Here is a 21815-nt window from a genome sequence, read left to right as displayed (position 1 = left end):
CTTGCATTAATGTGGAAAAAAATCCATCAATCAGCTGTAGCAGGCCCAGTAGGTCATGGTCTGTATTTATTTCAAACTTGTAAGAATCACACTTCTCTAAAGAGCTCTAAAACTGAAGTTCACTTTATACAAAGAGTTGTTAGAGACAAATAAATACCGACAACATTATGGTAAAAATACACAATACCAAATGTGCAATTTGAGGGAAAGTAACATAGTGGTGTGATTAGTAGCTTGTCAGCAATAGAATAATATGATACCAATCATAACAGCATAAAACGGAACAGAATAATATGTTATATGATTAAATAATGATACTCAATATTTGTCTGTATTAATGTAGAAATGTGAAATGTGTGCATAATATAGTAACATAATTTAGTATAATATAATAAATTGCAGTATAAAATAGGGTTAAATGTAGTAGTATAGTATAGCATAATATATAAGACAGAAGTATAATACATTTTATTATATATTATACTGTACTATAGTCATTGCATTCATTTCATTTCATTGCATAATACCAGGGCAAGTTTTGGCACGGGTTGAATTTTTCTTAAAATACTTTTGGCTGTTGGCAAGAAAGCCATCACAGTGAAACAGCCACAGGCAAAGCTTCCGCCCAAGGACAACTGGACTACAATTCCCAACGACACTGAGTGTGTGTGTGTAACCCATATATCATTTGAAGACATGGTGCCTGTACAAGTGTTGCGTTGCGCGTGTCAGCCCACTCTTTCTCCTTTAGCAGGAAAATATCAATAAAAAGTTGCAAAAAAAAATCATCCAAAGAGCCTCAGGAGTTTAAAAGTTTTTGACTAAAAATGAAGAAAAAGACACACTAAATATTGACTGACACACTCCTACTGACAGAGGAACCTTTAGGAGCAGCTAATCACATTTATATACAGAAATGTATTTGCCCTGCATCCAATTTATTGACCATTTTACAATGTCCAGCAGCTATGATGTTAACAACAAGTACCCTCCAGTCAAATAAGGAGGGATGATACTACTGGAAGTCAAAAATAAAGCTTAATTACAGCTTTGAGGAAAAATATGCAGGCACTAACAAAACAAACAATCTAGCATTGCTTTAATCATGTGTACCCATTAGAAAAGCAGGAAAAGTAATGTAATATCCAAGGATTCAAAAGGTTGCATACACAGAATGTGTAGTGAAATGTAATGTCAAAAGTGTCAACAAATAAAATTCAAATTTAATATTGTGGATAAAAATTCAAGAAAATTGTATGAGCATTTGTAAGTCCAAATAAATTTAATCAGAAGGTTTTATTATTATGTGAGTAGGGCCAAAGGTGAAGGATTTTGACTCCTTTTCTTTCATTGTCCAAGTCCAAAATTTTTCTTTCAGCAGCTCGATAAATACATGCCCCGTGTGGTGCTCCAGACAAAACGCTTCATCTTCCAGTAGAAATCCACCCAGACATGAGACAGACCTACAAACATACAGATATTAAAATTAAATGAATACATCACTTTTCGGTGGATGTTGGCAGTGCACACACTTTGGTATGTCGTGGGAAATCAGCAGTAGTCAATCTCTAAATTCTCTGCCCTCGAGGTCTGTCTTCTCAGCCTCGGCATCCAGCCTGTTCTCACCGCTTTCACAATCAATACGTGCAAAATTGTGTCTCGATTAGTGTGACCCCGAAAAGAGAAAAAAAATCATAGTAATTAGGTTCTCTTTACCTTTGAGGGAGAGGAGAGGGTTAGTTAACTTTTGAAAATGAAAGTGAATGAGTGGCAGCGACTCTGGGACCCCAGAGAAAGTCTGTATCTCAGTTTGACTTTTAATGTGCTCCTGAAAAGTAAAAAGTTGTGGTACAAAGTGAAAACGTTCCGCCGCGGTTAAATATCACTTCAGGTCATATCCTTTAAGTGCCGTGACTCACTTCGTCTCCCCTGTCCTTCACATACCAGTCAAAGCCATCGCGCTGACCTCACTTCTCCTTTCGCCAGACCAGTCTGCCGTCTGTCTCGCCTCAGTCTCTGGCAGCTCAGTGCCAACACATTACCACAGGTCTTTGGCACTACCGCTGGGTCTGGTTGGCACCCTGGTATCAGTAAAGTCCAACCATGGGAACAAAGCAGCCTTTCCAAAAGCAAAGCCAGGCCCGAGTATTAATAGGACTTAATATCCCATTGAGCATACAAATACGAGTTTCTCTTTGATCCATGGGATTTTGGGAAGATACAGGCAAGTAAAGTAGGCTTCAATTTGGTTTGCAGATGAGACAAATAATTCAAGGTGCAACTGTTGAGTTTCCCACGTAGTGATTTAAAAGTGCACTCACAGGGGGAGGGGGTTGTTCTGGAGAGGGAGAGTGGTGATGTGTCTTTTGTCTTGGAGCATCATTGTTTAGTAATGTGTTTCACAGTGAGGTGCATTTGGGAAGTATGTTAGAAAGACAGGCTGTGACAGGTACTCCTTTCAGTTGACTACGCTGAGGGCATGTCAAAACACAAAAATCTGTTAAAACCTCCTGCTCCACCCTCCCCCGCGTTTCATTTGATATCTGTAGCCAATCACAGAGGGTTAACGCATCATCTGGTGCCGTGTGAAGCCTCAACATTTTCTCATGAGAAAAAGCTGAAGTGTGCCACAGGCTCATTAGGTCTTTTTTTTTTGTAGCAGGTAGCACCGAGGTGTTCAGCACTGGGTAAACTATCTGTAAATAGTTTTGTGTTAGACGACAGAAAAGATGTCTTTGTGCATAAGCCAAGCTGTGGAGGCGGCAGATTTCATGATGCACCACCAACCACAAGAGCAATAGTGCGACAGGGACAAAGAGAGTGTGAGAAAGACATGGGTGGAGTGGAGGAGGCTAGACAGAGCGACAAATACAAAACAGTGTTGAGAAAAGAGATGATGAATGGAGGGATAAATACAGAGGACAGGACAGTACAAGGACAGCGTCTTATGAGGGCTTCATTTTGTGCCTCCAAAGACATGTAAGACATATTTATATCTTTCTTACACAAGTACCTTTAGCCACGAACCCTATAATTCCTGTAATGAAGCTGTCTGACACAGATGCACTGAATGACTTGCAGCTCGAGCGATGGAGTCAAAATCCTTTCATCAGTTTTGTTTGTGATGTGATTAACTTTTCTAAGACCTCTTTCAATGGGTGATTTATCTTCTCCTCAATTTCTCCTTAACCTGTGACACCTGAGATGGCAATCACAGTCTAAGTCAATAAAGGTGTGTGGTATTTACTGACTGTACGGGTTGTTTTATTGTCAATTCAAACATTATAGTGATATAACATATTCAGTTTCAAAGTGGAATAAGGGGTAAATGACTCATGGGAACCACAAAGGGGTGGTTCCCAAACGTTTGGCTTTCTATCTCGCAACCCCTTAAAACAAAGTAATGTTTACTTGAGAGCTTTAGTCACCATTTGCGTATGTCTACTAATTGGACCAGATTTTTGGGGCCGCTTTTTTATTTTTTTGTCCATTTTTTAAGTGTCTCAAAGAAGCACATTTATTCAGCAATTTGCAAACTTTAGAGGGAAGTCTGGAAAGAAAAGTGTGACTTTGTGTGTGCCAGAAATGTTGCTGCTTTCCTCTTTTCTTAAAGGGGAACTGGAGCAATTTTACACATCAAAGTCTGTTTACAGGTTTTGGAGTGTACTAACCTAGTTAGTATATATATTTTTTAAAAAAGGCCCGCTCCTCATCTCTGTTTGCAAACTGGTCGGAGGTTGAATTGGTCAGACTGTGTGGAATAAAAAAGATGACATCTCTGGTTCTGCTGCATCGATTTTGATGCACACAAACATGATGAACACAAGAGCTAATACATATAGAATATTTGAGACTGAGGAGAGAATTTTTTAATGTATGTATATTTATACCATCTCTGCTCCTTTTCTTCTCTCTGCCCACACGACTCTTCAACACACATCCTGGTACACCACTGTTTTCTAATCTTCTCCTTTCTTTCTTCTCTTTATCTCATCCCTCACTGCTTTGCTGTCATGTCGCGCAGCAAACAGTGCGGCCCACCTTCTTTGCCAGGAAGTTTGAAGCCAGCGTGAACCAGGAGATAGTGAACCAGCTGGACAGCTACCTGTTTGGACCGTTTCCCCAGGGAACGCCGAGCCTAAACTCATACTGGGAGAGTGTGTACGATGAGCCAGACGGCGTGGCCAGTCTGTCGGACACGAAGCTCACGTACTACCACTCCTTCGCACGGCTGGGCCTTGCCAGAGCTGCCGCCTCGCTTCAGGGAAACCCAAAGGACCACAGCTGCAGGTTAGTTTTGTGAACATGTTCACCTATGCAAATACTTCTTTGGTTTGTTCTCATCATTATCACAGCATCATGACGCACCTGCATCTACATCCACAGGTGCACACCAGTCTGTGTTTACTCTGAAAAGCCAGCCACACCCACGTTAGCATGAGAAACCACAACATCTATAAAAACCTTTTTGTCTCTCCATTGATGCGTCTCTTCTCTTTCTGGCATCACATGTCATGGAAATAGGAGAACAATGAATAGTTCCAATCAGCAGCTGGGAACTCTGGGTAATGCTATTCAATTTGTAACATGATATGACACTCAATTTATCTCAGGGATAATGAGGCTATATGGGTCATAGCATCGAAAGCTGTCCCTTCAGGCCAGTGTATTATTAGTGGAAATTTATGAATTCCACTGCTGTTAACATACAGTATGTGGTTAAAATAAAAAGGGAAATATCCATATTTAATGGCCAAATGGAACATTTCATCTTCATGTACTTCAGTTAGGGTTTTCAGCAGCATATGCTTTCAGTAGCGTCTGGCATAGGAGCCTTTTCAGATGAGGTTTGTTTGCACAGCGATGAAACCCAGACACAAAACGATTAAAACACAGCGACAAATTAAATATGCTGATTCGAAACAGAGAGCCGAGGTGTGAATTGCTAATTTGTGTACGTGTGACAGAAACCCTCATGTATCCCATAAAAAGCGTCTTACCTCGAAGCAAAACATAAAGCAACCAAACACGACACCTACAGTCGCAGCAGACATTAAGATGACATCTTTATGTTCATCTTTAATGACTTCTGCACTTTTCCCCACCTCAGACTGGATAACAGAAAGTAAATGGAGCACAGCGTGAAAGAAAGCAGTTGTTTTAACAACGTATGGAGACACACTGAGATCAGATCTGCTGAAGTTTTTGTTGGTAGTCATCCAAGCTGCCGATTCCTGTTGTTCTACTCGGGGAAAGTTTCAAAAATCATCAGGTAGACTGATAGCAGCTTGGGGCGCAGCGTCACATGCTGTTGTCAGGTAAATGCAGGAGGTGACACAAACCCTTGCATCAGCTGAGATGGTTTCCAAGGATTCCAGTGTCGACGCCCCTAACCCGCCCTCCTGCATTGTGGGTGTTCTGTACCAGTCCTGTGGGTAAAGCCGAGCAGAGAAAGGAAGCATGTTTCCGTCTGTCAAACCTCAAAACCATCTATTGGCTACAGCTGTTTCTACTCATAAGCTGCATCTGTTAAAAGAGAGAGCAACAGCAGGCCGAGGAAAAGGTGGCTACATACATACATGTGCCTATGTGCATGTAACAGAGAGCAGTGTGTGTGTGTGTCATTGCTAGGAAACGAGCCTGTGAGAAAAAGCAAACGTCTTTAACATCTACACGTAAAAGCAAGTTTAGATAGATGAGATGCCAAAGGCCAAGTATGTAGAGTAAGTTTTGTATGTGTGTGTGTTTATGCGAGCAACTCAAGAGTGATCCTGTTGATGTCTCTGTGTATACACATATATGCATCGCTTCCTATAGACATAAACACAAATTCAAGTCTCGTGTGGCAGAGTTTCTTCTAGTGAGTTCAGTTCTAGTGAGTATATGCTGTATATGTTAAGTAAACGCAGGCAGACTCGTGTGTGACATGTATTATTAAGTCTTTTGGGTCAAGTCCTCAAACTGCGAGTCAGGTCGATGTGTTTGCAAAGCTGATTTAATGGTCTTTTTTTACATCGTTGAGTCCAGATTCTTTCGTTCCATTTTATTTGTGTTGGAGCTAATTGAACACAGACGAGAAGGCGGGTTGGTAATAAAAGATGATTTAGGTGGTGTGTGCCCACCTTTCTGAAATGAGCAGAATATATGAAAAGCAGATATTGCATACCGGTATATAGTAAAAGGAATTTATACATTTTATGTTTTTTGTTTTTTTTTAAGTATCCTGCGATATTTATTTCCACAGTGAATGACAGAATTATGGGAAAATAAACCTGTAAGCTTACCGAACATTAAGATCAGTTTGTGCCTCTCGTGTATTAAAATTACATTTGAGCCACACAGCTAAATGCCGGAAAATAAATAATTCCCTGGTGATCTTTGAAAAAACCCAGCAGGATGTTTAAGATCACTTAACACTGTACTGGAAGTATTTCCAGAGACTATTTTAACCATTTACAACATTATATCTGTGCACGGTAATAAAGATTTTTGCTTGTTTTTTTGACACTACACAAGGTCATTAATTAAGTAAATGAAGTCATTTATATTTTTATACAAAATAATGCATTAGTACTTTGATTTTGTTGTACAAAAGGACATCCCATCCTACTAAGTCTGCAGCCATCTGAGTGAAGCAATACTGGCACAACTTGAGAGACGGGTGAAAAATCTGTCCTGTCTTCAAGCAGATGGAATATTTTCTTTTTACTTTGATGGTTAGAAGAGCTTTTTTAGGATGAGACATATGACTTAACATGTGTTAAGCTCTGTGACTCAAGAGGCAGCCGATACAGCCATGTTATGTTGTGTTACATGTGCATATAATACCGTAATCTACATTTTCCAGGGCGTAATGGGGTGTCATAATTTAACACAGAGTGTCAGACAGCCGTACCCATCCTGTCTGCTCTATGATGTGTTCTGTCATAAATTAATCACTGCAGCATTACAGAGCGGAGGACATGAATAATTCACTATTTCTCATCATTCTTGGTGGAATATACAGACAAAAAGGCATCACCAATGAGCGTGCTGCAAGATAAGTATATGATACTAGTAAATGAAGTGTACGGGCAAAAAATCAGGACCTCTTACATAAATAATGTGAGCTACAATGAGTCACAGCTGCAGTGAGGCACTGGTGAGATCAGCAAAATGAGGCTTGTGATTTTATATTTGAATTTATAGGCTTTATAATTAAACACACAGTGTGTGAGTGTGTGTTTGTGTGGCATGAGCACCCGGTCACCCTGCCCAGCATGGCTTGTTTTATTTATGCTTTATTGATCTGGAACTTTACTGATGAAGCCCAGTTATTAAAACCCATCAAGGTTTTGCTTTGAAGTCTTATATCTTATTATTTAATCCAGTTCTGAAGTCTCAAGTACGCCCTCATATAGTGTGTGCATGTGTGTGGCCACATATGTTGCATAGAATTTAGATGTGCTACCAACAGATGGATGGGTCAGCCGCAGCGTGAGACTGAGAGGAAAAGGCCACAGAGAGGGATTTAGCTCTTTTAGCAGCCCGCTGTGACTCGATTGGAGAGACTGTGGAGTAAAAGCCTGAATGGGGCTTCTGTGCAGCCTACACCCCGACCCCTTCTCACTGCCTTTCACACTGGCAGCCACATCTCTTTTGGAAAAGACAGGGCACGAGGGGGGGTGAGCGAGAGAGCCGAGGGACGAGAACAGAAAGTGGGCTGAAAAAAGGAGAGGAGAGGAAAAAGGCAGATGGGAGAATAGAGAAGAGCAGAAAGGCAGAGGGAGAGGGAACAGGAGAGGAGGGAGTCTGCACTGCTATCCTTGTGGGTGTAAATATTTGCTGTTCTGCTTGTCAGGGTAGCATTTACCGGGACGGGTTGACTCCTGGTCCTTTAGTGGAATACTGATGAGGCCGTGGGCACTGGAGAGGAGGGAGAGACTTTGTGTGTGTGTGAGTGTGTGCAAAAGAGAAGAAATAAAGACAAATTCAAGGGAACAGAAGGATGAGAAATCTGGGCGAGAAGGAGTCAGATCATGTGCAGAGAGCAGCTGTGAAGTGTTCCCCAGCAGTGCCCACCCTGGCCCCTTTTTTCAGTTTTTCCAGAAGTCACTCAGGCTGGCTGCCCCGAGGGCCAGCCTTCTGCCACGTATGAAGCGACACACAAACAAACAACAGACTAATCAGAGGGGCAAGACCTTCATTCGGCTTCAGCTGACTGGATGACCCAGTTCAACTTTTGTGCATGTTCAGAACTCTGACTAATCTGAATCTGCTGCCAATACAGCCCATGACTATTCTCTAATTTTCTGTAGCCAGCAGGACGCTGCGGTGTCGACTGTCACGTCTTTTTAACCATCCTTTCCACTTCAGAGCCGGAGCACATGCTGAAGCAACCAGCACGTTGTAAAGTAATAATTAGCATAGAAGAAGGTTGTTAATTAGTGACTTAGAAGTTCCCAGTGGTACTTGTGTTTTATTACTTATTTTAGATATACTGTAATAAACAGTCATAAAAATAGTTGAAAACTTCAGTAACCAACAAACGATGCTTAATGGGCATTATCAGCATTGTCGACACATGTCTTAGACTGATTGGTTTTCTGTTAAAGGTCATTGAATTAATGCCCACCATGTCACACAATCACAAAGCACATTCACTCCCTAATCTTCACTGCGAGCATACATTAGCACCCAGCCACATTAGCATTTCCAAGGCTGGTCCCTCGCAGACGTTATCCAGACTAATCTAGATCTTCTGCTCCTCTTACACTCTTGGCCCTGGAAAGCGGCACAGCAGGTAGGTCAGCAGGTATCAGGTTTGCTAATGGACTCTCACTCTCTCCACGCTCTGCCAGGTACTTCCCCATGGGCCACCCGGTGTCAGTGCATCTCTACTTCCAGTCAGACCAGTTCCAAGGCTACCTGGTGAAGCACCACGCCACCAATCTGGCCACTAGCAAGCTGGAGACCATGGAGACCTGGGTGGCACCCAAAAAGAACTTCAAGTTAACCACGCCTCCCAGCAGCACATTCAGCAGGTTACAGTTCGCGGAGGTGAGTCAGCAGATTGGCTTGCGTGGCGTTTATTTTTATTTTTTATGAAGCCACTGGTTTGGTGCGAGTCACAAAACAATCAGTCAGCCATTGCCAACGCGAGGAAATGAGTTCCATTAAAACCCTAAGCACCACATAGTTTTTCTTATGTGGTGCATATAATTAGAGGTGAAATATACAGCTCATTGCCATGGTGACCTTATATTCATTGCTATGACGACCTTGCCAAGACTCATAGCGGCGCATCTCCACACAATTAAAATGGTGCCTGTAATGGCCTTGTAAAATGTAAATTGATTGAATTCATCCAAGTTTATAGGGATGAGCGCTTCATGTGCTGCTTATTTGTTGTTTCCTAATAGAACGTCTTCTCACCTTCACACTGGAATGCTTCCCTTGATTGTCTTGTTATGTTAATCTGTGTTTCTGTTTACCACAACGCCTGTTAGGACACAGCAGCTCGGCTGTGATGTGACAGCCATGGTGTCTTTTTAAAAAGGACAAAATTAACTGAGTGAATATAAATCGACCTTTTTCTCTGTACAAGCTTTGTAGGATAGACAAATGTCAACAAACCTTCGAGTTGTTTGCCTTGTCGTGTGCTTTCGGAAAATGTTCACACACTCAGACACACCTTGACCCTGTGACCTGCCATCTCAAAGTGAACTCAAAGGGATCCAGACGGGCCAGTAGCCATGCCGGTTCCCCTCTCCCTAAGCCTTGTTTGTGTGTCTGGCCTGTGAAACCACGAGTGACAGAGAAGTGATGTGAGCCGTGGCTTTTATCAGGATGCTCAGCCAGAGAAAGCATTCACTGACTGGCACTGTGCAGTGGCTGTCATTCACTCACTTTGTCCATCTGTCATTCAAAAGGAGAGCAAAAGAGCTTAAATAAGACAGCAGCAGCTCAGTGCTTTTTGTCAACTTAGCAGATATGACCCATTATACTAAAGCTATACGCTGGAGTTTGCTTGATAAACCATATGGTTGGCTTAACAATGTGTTCCCTGTCCTCCTTCAGATATAAAGGAAGACAGATATGTCTTTCTTTTCACTCCTCTATTGCTGCCTCCCAGCTGCCTTTATAGGCCTTTTTATTGCATGATTTAGTGTAGGACCACTTACAGCCCACACAGTTAAAATTAGTATTTCACCTCAAGTCAGACTTGACATTGAGAGGTATATTACCCTTTGTTAAACAAATCTTATACAGTAGAATGACTCGCCCTGAGTGATGGTTCAGTCCCAGTTCTACCGCAAAGTCAACACAGACAAACTCATGATGATGTTAATGGACAAAAATGTCTATGTATACATTCATCTGACACGAAAATGTGACATTATGATCTTCCATGATGAGTTACAGAACTATTGTATTGGATACTATTTTGTATTGTAATTTGTGAGCTTGTGTGAGCTATTAAGCAAATATTTTCTTGCCAGGCTAGCGGTTTCCCCCTGTTTCCAGTCTATATGCTAAGCTAAACTACCCTTTTCCTGGCTGTGGCTTCATATCTATCATACAGATGGTACAGAAGGTAGTATCAATCTTCTCATCCAACTCTCACTAAGAAAGCTAAAAAAAGCACATTTCCCAAACTACTTTTTTTTTTTTTACCAAGCTGTTCTGTTTTGAATGCATCCCACAAATCTCAGCTTACATCTCTCTTCTCTGTCTTGCACTCTGTGCTCTGCCCCTTTCCTTCCTTATACATCGCTCCACTGTGTATCTTTATTAGCAAGCATCAAGTCATCTTACCCATAGTCCCCTCAGTCGTGTAAATAGCGCCTCAGGGGAGTCCAGTGGTGCTGCTGGTGAGCGCCTGTGTTTGATTACCCCCACAAAAAGTGCCACTAATAGGCTTCTGAATGGAGCCTCGAGGGACATCCATGCCCTATGGTTTTAAGCAGGGCCAGATGTAGACTTGGACTGTCCGTGCCACTGCCTGATCAAATTGACCTGTCTTTTTTTAATGGAGGTGTTAGAGTGGGGGCGCCAGCAAGACGGTAACGCGGAGAAAAGGTTACGAGGTCAGAAGGAAGAAATGGAATAGAGGTGGATTATGAGATGGGAGCGTTTTATGTTACCTGTTAAGTCAGGTAGGAGATTGAGCAGAGGATCAAACAAGTAATATGAGTAATGGACATGAATGACGAGGCGTGTGGAGAACAGTAAAACATATTATGTATGACGTAAAATGTACGTCATCAGGTGTGATTTTCTCAGTTTCTCAGGACAGCAGAGGACAAATGAGGGTTAAATCTCAGTTTCTCAGGACAGCAGAGGACAAATGAGGGTTAAATCTGCTAAAATGAACAGCAGTTGTTAGTAATTGCTGGTTATAAATGGAAAATGTGAATAATTAGTTATTGTGAGTGGAAAGTGTGAGTAAACAGGCCAGAGGAGAGATGGAAGTAATTGAAAAAAGGGGGGCAGTAGAGGTCATGATGACTTTGCCAGATCGGCATTAGTTACGCAAAAGTGCGTTCCCTCTAAGTATGGCTATAAGTAAAAGAAGGTCATGAGCCTGCGACTTGGTGAGCGGTCATAAGCCTTGATTGGTCATTGGTCTTAAGCCAAAGCTTATTGGGTAGAAGCAGCAAGGGGCAGGTTGAGCGTGGGGTCAGTGTACACTATAGGTTGAAAGGGGCTACAAGTTAATCTCGTTAAAAGTTTGACCCACTTTCATACTGGAAGAAAGAGTTGCTACTGGTGGCATCTTCAATGACGTGTAGATATACCTTCAGTGGAATCAGCAAGAGAGTGACACCTAAGTCACAGAGAAGGATAATTCCAACATCTAAAGCAATGAACTATGTGAGTTAAGTGAAAGTATGTTGGCAAACTTTCAGCTGATGTGGAAACAATGATATATATTCGTGTGGGCATGAGGACCTCCAGCTCTCTGCAATGAAAAATACAATAGGTCAATATAGAGTACGATGTATTTTACTTGTTTTGCCTTCTTCTGCCTGGTATTTCTGTTGTAACCAGTGTAGGGATTGAGCTGCGGTCACGAGGCAGGCAGCCACAGTCAACAAGTTTCATGTGCACCTTATTAACCTTTGTGTACGGTATGTACCATATATATGTGTGTGTTGGGGCTCAGAGTGAAAAGCCTGCAGAGTGAGGTAGGCAAGCTGCCCACTCAGCTGGCCTGAAACAGCTTGAAAAAGTGGAACTTGGACTGGTGTGCATAATTTACATCACACTAGGTTGATGTTTGTTGCTGAATAAACTAGAAGCAAGTGACCCTGGGGGTCCCCTCCTACCCAATGTAAACATTATCACAATCTCACAACTCTTAACTTTAGCCGGGCCTTCTGTGGGCTCTCTCCCAGTGGATTACAGTGAGATTCCTCTGTCAATACTCCCTTCATTTCTGTCTGTGGCTTAGAGCGAGAGTGCTGCCAGTCAATCAGGGATGTATGCATGCCAGAGAGTCAGCCTTGAATAAAGTAATGAGCTACAGAGGTGCCAGACAAGAGAGTTGATTAGTGATTTAAAGAGAAAAGAACCAAGGTCCAAGGGGCAGAAATGGCAGAGGTCAGTCCAATAATTGAGATGAAAGTGAGGTGTCGTTTACGGATGGCCAAGACACACACACACACACACACACACACACACACACACTCTGTCTCATTTATGCAAGTAACGTCTATTTATACTGTACATCGCAATCGCAATTCTCAAAGGATGTAATACCGAGTCAGTTCCAGTCAGCCATTGATCGTCCAGCAGGGTGAGGCCGTGTTAATCAGCTACCATTGTAAGGATGAGCGCTTCCTAAAGCCGCTATCCCTCTCACATTTCTGCCAACACCCCAGACATATTTCACTGTCAGTGCGTGTGTGTGTGTGTTGCCTCCCTCTCTATCACCCAGTCTCCCCATCAATCTCGATCGCTCCATGTCTCTCATTTTGCATACCGCACGTTTTTTCAGTCTCTTGCGATCCGACACACACGGATCACACCTCTTCAGTTACAGCCTTGACCGCAATGAAGACATTAAAGGCAATTAGCTGCACTGGTGTATTCTTCCTGTTTATGTAATTTATTCTTTGTTCTTTCTCTTTCTTTTTTTTCTTTTTTTTTGTTGCTTTATTTCATTTCAGTTCACTCAGTCTTCTAACATAACCTTTAAATCTCAGTTTAGTCAAACAACCAAAACCTGCAAACATGTGTATACTAAATGTTAATTATGTAAGCTTACAGGATGTAATAATCTTAAATTGTCTCATTGTTCCACTGGCAGTCCTCCAGTGTGCGGCAGGCTGGCAGCTAGTCGCATGTTCTGCAGCCAGAGGCACTGTATGTCTCATAATTCCCCAAAGATATATTTGACTTTGGTATTATCTGCCTCATTTTTACATTCAATTCCACAAAATTGTTGCAGAGAATGCACCCTTCTCTGTGTTTGTTGAAGCACTAAAACCTCATTTGTATGGACGTTTGCTGCACAGGCTCCCCCTTTTTTTTCCTGACAAAGGACTGTGGTTGCATATAATGTCAGCATGTATAGTCTCTGTTTGGGTTTTTCTCGCCGTTGTCAGGTTGTAATCTTCTCCCCCGTAGCTTCTGCTTAGGTTAAATACTGCTCACACTGGATGTTGCTGTTCATCGCAACTCCTTCCTCTCTTTCTATCTGTCTGAAATGTGTTCAGAGAGCAAACAGGGATGCATTTGATCTTTACCCCAAGGGGAAACGATCGGGGTCTAGTCATACGCCTTCCTCAGTCTGCCTTGACAAAAACATGCTCAGGCTTACAGTACCAGCAGCTGTGGACACAAACATGCAGGACGAAACAATCAGGATTGTCAGCTCCTGCATATTGTAACATTATATAACGGCTGCGTGGCATGTTGGGCTGTTTGATGAAAAATGCATGATTATTTCCCATGATAATTCAGTATATTCAGACATATCGGTTATCTTAATAGTGTGGTCAAATGGTGATGCCTGCACATGGTATGTGACTTATTTGTGATCACTATGTACTATTTAGTAGGAGGAATGATTTTTTATACTCTATACTCTATATGCTTTTTGCTGCTATTGCATCTCTGCCTGTCTTTCTTCTTACCTCATTCTGTCACTCACTCTTCTTCTTGTTTACACTCATATCCTCATTCTCCTTCTTCTCTTTGTCAGATCGGGGCCGAGTGGGATGCCAAAGAACGTATGTTCCGAAACTTTGGCGGCCTGATGGGTCCCATGGACGAGACGATGGGCATGCAGAAGTGGAGTAAAGGCCCTAACGTCACCGTCACAGTCGTGTGGATCGACCCCACCAATGTCATCGCGGCCACCTATGACATTCTCATCGATGCCAACGCCGAGTTCACCCACTACCGCCCGCCACTAAACCAGCCTCTGCGGCCTGGCGTGTGGAGTGTCCGCATCCTGCACCACTGGAGCCCCGTGGCTGAGATGCGCTTCCTCATTGCCCCGTTGGCGTACAATAAACACCAGCCCATACGACAAGGTGAGCGAGAGGTTCCTCTGTGACAATCATGAGTTTTATTTATACCTAGTGTTTCAGCTTCCATCAAAACATGAAATGACTATTGATTGTGTTATTTGTACAAATAGACTTATTGCACTGCTCTGCTGTTCTCCAACAACAGATGATCATTCATCAAAAAAAAAAGCACTGAAGGTGTTACTCTAAATGCCAAACATTCCAGTACGTATCTAGATGTCGTTGAAGCATCACACTGCACGGGTAAAATAAGACCAACATGGCGCAATCAAATAACGCAGCCCTGCAATAAATCCTTTGTTTGCAAAGCTTATGACACTGACTATTTGCTGTGTGGTTCACAGAGGAGTTGGTTAATTTTTTAGGCTTTATTCTTGTGGTTTTCATTATACTGTCATGTGTAGCCAGTGGTGGATATTATGGATAGTATTTCTGTGCATGACAGTCACTTTGTAGATTAAGATTTTACATAATCTGCACACTGCAAACATCCATCTTCTCCATGTCGTTTTTTGTCCTGTTAAGATCGAAATGTTCTATTTTCTTAAAATGTTAAGCCTCTGCAGTAGGATGACGACAGTCTGAGCACAAATTAAGCATTATAAGCCTCACAAAGGGTGCGTTTGTTGTAAGTTACTGCAGAGTGGAGGCTTCTACATTACTAGTACTTATCCATGATTGACAGGTTCATTTTAGATTTGAATCACACCAACTGCCCCCCTGTTATCTGCTATAGATCAGTAGTTCATATACAGGATATTGGAAATGAAAGCAAAATGAATGCTTGAATGCACATAGTTTGATAGATAAATTCTACTTTCAGCTTACATTTTCAGTATTTTCTTTTCAGCTGGCACCAACAAAGCGTCACGGAGTAATGCTGAATTCACTGTGGAGCAACAATTGCTAGTTTAGGTGCTCTAAAATGTCTGCATAAACACAGAGGTTTCTTGTATTTGCACTGATGCCCTTTCTAATCAAGCCTCTGAGCCTCTGCAGACCCTAGTTGTTTGTCATGAAGTCACCCTTAATAACCCAGCTAGCCGCTCATACACACTAAACACAGTGTTAAACAACAGCACACTTAGCCCTCGAAAAACAATGACACAATTAAATCAATCAGCCGGCATGGATAAGGGGCAAGACTGCATTGTTCCAGACTGTAAGCAGCCAGTTTACTCGGAAAGTCACATGAGAGTTGAGACGCCAGCGTCGGCATAATCACGCCTTTCTCCATTTAATAATCTCACTGAGCTGTTTTAATGACGAAGAGAAACAACAAATAAAGTTACAGTTTTTTGTCTTTGACCTGAGTCTCAGTGGGGCTGTGGGGAGGTCTGCTGTGCGACAGACTGAGTTAAATATTCATCTCTTGTGTACGGCTGTTTAGGTACACATTATGCAATTATGTTCTGGCTTCCGGATGGAGAAATTTTCCTGGTACTAATTTAACTGTGTGTGACCCCAATGCATTATTTCTTGTCTTGTCCTGTGGTCCCTACAGTGTTGTAGCTCACTTATAAGATTAGTAGCGCCAGATTGAGTCAGTTGCTATATTTAGGGTAAAAGTGGTGAGTCATTGATACAAAATGGATGAACAAAAACACACTCCAACCATAAAACACATATAGCATCCAACCCAAAACGACCATAAAGTTGAACCAACCAGTTTCCAAAACCGTTTTGACAAAACCTAAACATTGTAAACTTCAGGAAGATTTATAGGAAAATGTGAAAGAAATGTTCTCTCTTTACTTCAGCAACAACACTGTTTAAAAATACAGTGTATAAATAAATCAGTACAAGTATTATCATCTAGACTTACTAAGCACTCAAAGCACTCATTACGCTGCATGTCTCATTTTAGAATGTCAAATCATCATACTGTATCCAGTATGTTGTTGGATTACTGATGCATTACTGTGCAGCAGCTTTCTACATTGTTCATCTGAAAGTTAACCAGTACAATCCTCCAGTAAAAGTGGAGTCGGAGTACAAAATAGCATAAAATGGACATAGTTAAAGTTGCTAAATGGAACTTTTATTTTGTTGTTTCTGGCGGCCCCTAAGGACAAAAGTGGTAATGCATTATTTTTTTATGTTAAGGGGAAGCATTAAAAATAACTATTGCACTATATATCATATACTATAATGTAGAGACAACAGCAAAGTACACCTGCACTAGTACAGTAAATGTATTTTGTTACTTTCCACCATTGGCTATTGTAATGGACCCTTATTCGCTTTAGCTAGGTGTACCTAATAAACTGACCAAATGTACTTTACATTTATAAGCCAGTTTTGTGTATTAATATTAGAGATCTAAACTTCCATAACTATATAGATATGATATAATACAGTATATATGCATGCATAGTAGTTACATTATTTTGTCATTGTTTTGTACTGCTCATAGTTGGTTTACTCCTGTGATTTCATAATTAAAGTGACTGTTTAACGAGTTTAGAAATAACATGATGAAAAACATTCAAGCTTCAGTACACTCAGGAATATTCACTTTGCTTGGTCTGGTATGACCAGTAGCTTATGGTGGCTAATGTTAGCCACTTTAGATATTACTATATATTTAAGACCCATGACTCAGTTCACTGACTTTAGGGCTCTTTTAATGACTTTGTGCTACAGTTATACTACATTTTACGACATTTCAGTTTTTTTATCATAAAAGTAAAACATACCATTTCTCACCAGAAATAAGTGCATATGCTGTAATTGCCACTTATGGCCTCAGTGGCCGCTATTTCACAAATGTTGCATAGTTCCAATTTAAGTACATCAGAAAACATTATTAACTTTAAATTAGAAATCAAAGAGAAAAAAAAAGAATTACATTAAATTAAGGAGTGGTAGCAGGATTCAGTCATATTGGGGATTAAGGATTACACCTTTAATTCATACACCATATTAAATGGCTGACGTGAATCCTCAACATACAGTCATTTTTACGTATTTTATTACTTTCATTTACTGCCATGTCTGGCACCAGGTTTCCCTCCTACATACAGTGCCAGTAAAACTTTATGACGTGGCCTACCACTCACATTGGCAGCTGCATACACACACAGACACACACACACACACATACACATGCACACAAATGCAAAACTTTACACAGATGCATGACTTCATAACACACTCTGCTACCGCAAAGCTAGCTGGCACTGGTTGCACATTTCCTTGCCTGGTGGAGCACCTCATGTCTGACTGCATCTTTCTGTCACTAGTGCATGAAAAGCGGCGATGTCTGCTCAGCCATGCTCAGAAAGGATGGCTAGCGCCCCAGTTAGTGTACCAGTGAGGAATTTACAGCTTCAGTGGAGCTCAGGGTGGAGAAAGTGTTTCAAGTTGTGTCTTCCCGTCGGGCCTGACCGTCATGGGAAGAAAAAATGAGGGCGCGTCTGAGTGTTTCTGACCGTTTCCAAAAAGTCAGGATTGCAGTGGCTTGACATACCACATCAAAGAATGGGATTCACGGAGTCCAGTCGTGAAAATCAATCCAAGAGAATTAGCAACCAGTTAAGCTTTCTAGATAATAATAAAGCAAATCACGTTCTTTACTTTGATATTTTACCATTCATGACTCCCTTTTTCCTTTTCCCTTTACCTCCTTTCCCCTTCCACAATCCCCTCTCTCTGTCTGACCACTGATTATCAACTCTTCACACATCTATCTCTCTTTCTGTTCTCTCTCTTTTCCCTTCTTCCCACGTCTCTCCAGAGGATACTCTGAAGCTGCACAACGGGCCAGCAAAGAACAGCTACATGGAGCAGAGTTTCCATGGCCTGAACCCAGTGCTCAACATCCCTGTCAGCCTTGGCTACGTGGAGCAGGCCAAGAGGAACGCGGCCCTGACCGGCCCAGAGCTCGAGCGTTGGTCAGACAGCCTGGTGGGCGAGTTGTGGGAGGCAGCCGACGTCTGCGCTGTGGGCCCTACCGCCTGCCCTGTCATGCAGGCCTGCCCCAAGAACCCTTGGAGCTCCCTGAGCCCAGACCCCAAATCCCATCTGGGAGCACCTCGCGCAGACGGCCGCATCAGGTAGCAGCGAGGCCTCCAGCTGGACAGGAGGCCACGGCACAGGAGATTCACTGTTGATTCTTATTTATTTAAGGAGTTTGTTGCAGGTGGGGGAAGAAAAAGTGTTTCTGGAGAAAAAGGAAACAAAAGAAAAAGTGGATTTTTCAGGGAGGTTGTTGAGGGTGTCTGGAAAGAGAGCGGAGAGAATGATTTTCAGATCCTCCCACGGGGTTCCTCCTTTTAGGGGATTATGCTGGCTTTGCTATTTCAGTTTTTCAGTGTATTTATTTTTCTTCTCATGGCTGAGTTTTACTGTGATCAAACGTTGCAATTTTCGAGCATTTATTTTGCTGCTGAATGAATTATGAAGTCAGCTTTTAAAAAGCCCTGCACGGGGCACAGCGGTCATGTGAGTTGTGGATTGTCAACACTGGTAGCAGACAAAAGTTCTGCTGCAAACAAAAAGGCCTTAGCTGTAAGACAAATATATGAGGAGGTAGCTCAGTACTGAACGAAACGTGCCTCCTTGTGTGTATTTCAGCAGAAACAAAATTATATCTGAGCGTTCAGATACACCCAAACAGTCAAAAAAAAGAAAAGAAAAAAGATTATTTTGATACGACTCAAATGCAGCAGCATTAAAAGAAAATGTCATATTTATGAAGAACACATATTTTAGCATCATAAAAGCAAACGACTTAAAAACTCGCAACAGCAGCACATCTTTTAGTTCAGTGCCTGATCAGGATGTGGAACTGTTGTGGCTGGGTGAACCATCTGCTGCAGTCACATTTTGGTAAATATGGAAAAAAGAGAAATGCAAATTCAGAATAATTAAAACTATTTGGATTCTAATAGAAATTTATGAGATGTTTAGTACTCTAAATTCATAAATGCTTCACTTGTAGTTGTTGTACAATAGTATTTTAAGACTTAACATTCACATAGTGTAGGTTTTTGTTTAAACAATCATAGATGTTGTGACAGGCAGAGGACAAAGAGAGAATTGTTTTGTCCGTGTCAGCTTTCTTACCAACCTGCCTCAAACTTGAAACACAATTATTTCAAGCTGATCTTAATATCCTCATTCTTGTTTTTAGTGTCATCTTTTTTACTTTCTTCCAGTCATTTCAATGATATTTTATGTCGTACGTGATTATACATGAAGTCTCAAAAAGTGTGTGAATGATGGGGGGGTTGAGTCCATGAGTCGCTATTTATTTATAAGTTTATATTAATACTGATATTTTTAGTCAGTGACTAAATAACTGCGACGCTGCCTTGGCAGCATGATAAATATTTTTTTGTAAAGAAAGCCGCCTTTATTTACAAAGGCCAACACCCCAAACTTATTCTGTACCTTTTTATGGGCCGCACCTGAGTGTTAGTCAGTGTTGTTCTGTCTGAATAGATCTTCTTGTCTTGGGTTTCTTACATGGCTGTTTGCCAAGTGCATCACAAGAGAAAGCCAACCCTGACCTTTGGGGTCAGAGGTCAGCCACATAACAACCTCACCAAACAGAGAAGGTGAACAAAGACACTTTTCATAAACCTAACAACATTGGACAACGTCTGGACATCGAAGGAGGAACTGTGCTTTTTTTCGGTGTTTCATGGTTCCTGTCAGTTTCAGAACGATAGTGAGTGGTAGTGATCTTCATGCTGTGACAATAATGTACAATTTCAAGTGAATATTATATTGTGTCTTGACTGCAAAATGCATCATTTATTCGATCCGGGTCTATGGCACCTTTTTCAACTCTATTTACATTTGAAGTACCTTTTTCTGCCATCAAGACAATCTCTGGACTTTGGAGACAAGTTGATTACACTGAGGGTAACGCTGCACCGCAACACATCCTGAACAAGAGGTATGGTCATCATGTTTGTTTTCACTTTGAAATAAGTTTCATCTGGAGCCAATTAGGAGTTCAATCTGTGATTGTCAACATTGTTTAGCCACCACACAAGCTAAGTGAGTGTTTCTGCACAGGCTAATTAAGAGACATTACTGTTCATTAATGTCAAGTTCACCTTGCCTCTCTTGTCGGATGTGTCGATTATAATTGCTATCACTCCTTCCCTCTCAAATCTACACTGTTTCTGGGGCAGGGTTGTAAAGGACTATTGTGTTTTTCCACTGGCCACCTTTTAACTTATAGTGCCACCGTGTTCGGAACAATTGCTTCACACAATACATATTATTATGTAAGCTCAATGACAGTTTTGGAAAAAGGTGAATTAAATAAATGTAACTCATTGTGGAAGTCCTATTTTGTAACAAAATGATTAACAAATGAAGAAGATGTACATAGGTATTTTGTATTGAAATATTGTTTAAAAGGTATTGTACATGTAAATACAGATGTGGTAAAAAATAAAATAAATAAATAATAATAATTGAATTATTAAGAGTTTTTGACGTGTCAATAACTGGGCACAAAGAGTGAATTGATGGTGTTTATTGATCAAAATACATAACCTGTTTCAGTGTTTATGGACAGCTGTGACAACAACCTTGTCCTGTTTGCCTCTCAGAGAAAATCACATGCCAGATTGTTGTTGTTCTTGCTGGAATGTAATGTTGAGCAACTGTTGCACAAATTTCTCTGAACTGACGTTTCCCCTGTTACTTGTTTTTGGGGAGGCTCTGTGTGCCTTAGCTGACTTTTAGAACCTTCTCTGTCCATTAAAAGACAAACCTTATTTTGTTATTTGTTCTGATCTGATGTGAAGAATACCATGAGTTTGTAGAGTGATTCACTGGTACTGCAACACCAAAAAGATGTCTGCTGTTGTATATACTGTATCATCAGGCCTTCTGTCTTTATCAGCTTTGATTTTTTTTTTCTCCCTCTGGGAGATTTGTTTTGTTGTACTTGACTGGCTTGTTTTACTTTTCTCTGACTGCTTTTTGGAAATAAAATTCTATGGAAAAACTGCTCATGTGATAATATACTAGTGAGTATGTTGTGGTTTGATAACAAATCATCTTTCTGCCATTACTCTGTTGTTGCTTATTAAATATACGTTGCTTTGCAAATATAGTCCAATTCCATTAAACTGGGTAATATAATGCATATAATACAGTATATTTTTATTCGCTCACAGGGATCATTAAACTTTAATTTTATTTTATCATAAAGTGATATTCATTTCAAGTGTTACTAGAAGAATATTAAGTTTGTTTCAACCGAGCTTTAAATGTGATTTAAAGAACGTATTCCATTAAAGCTGCACCTATCAAAATCTTTAG

The 21815-nt window shown here is 41.1% G+C and overlaps 1 protein-coding gene across 1 annotated transcript in view; it reads left to right on the top strand.

Moving 5' to 3' along the window:
• Window positions 1-21498, top strand: part of xylt1 (xylosyltransferase I) — a 75627-nt gene extending 54129 nt beyond the window's left edge. The window contains exons 8-11 of the mRNA XM_010741418.3: window positions 4025-4290; window positions 8841-9039; window positions 14192-14525; window positions 18262-21498. Coding sequence (XP_010739720.3) covers window positions 4025-4290; window positions 8841-9039; window positions 14192-14525; window positions 18262-18584 — 1122 coding nt within the window. The 3' untranslated portion in view covers window positions 18585-21498. The remainder of the gene's footprint in view (window positions 1-4024; window positions 4291-8840; window positions 9040-14191; window positions 14526-18261) is intronic.
• The last annotated feature ends 317 nt before the right edge of the window (window positions 21499-21815 follow it).

Source organism: Larimichthys crocea, chromosome X (assembly GCF_000972845.2).
Source record: "Larimichthys crocea isolate SSNF chromosome X, L_crocea_2.0, whole genome shotgun sequence".
In the NCBI taxonomy this organism is placed as follows: Eukaryota; Metazoa; Chordata; class Actinopteri; family Sciaenidae; genus Larimichthys; species Larimichthys crocea.
This window is presented reverse-complemented; position numbering and strand designations above follow the sequence as displayed.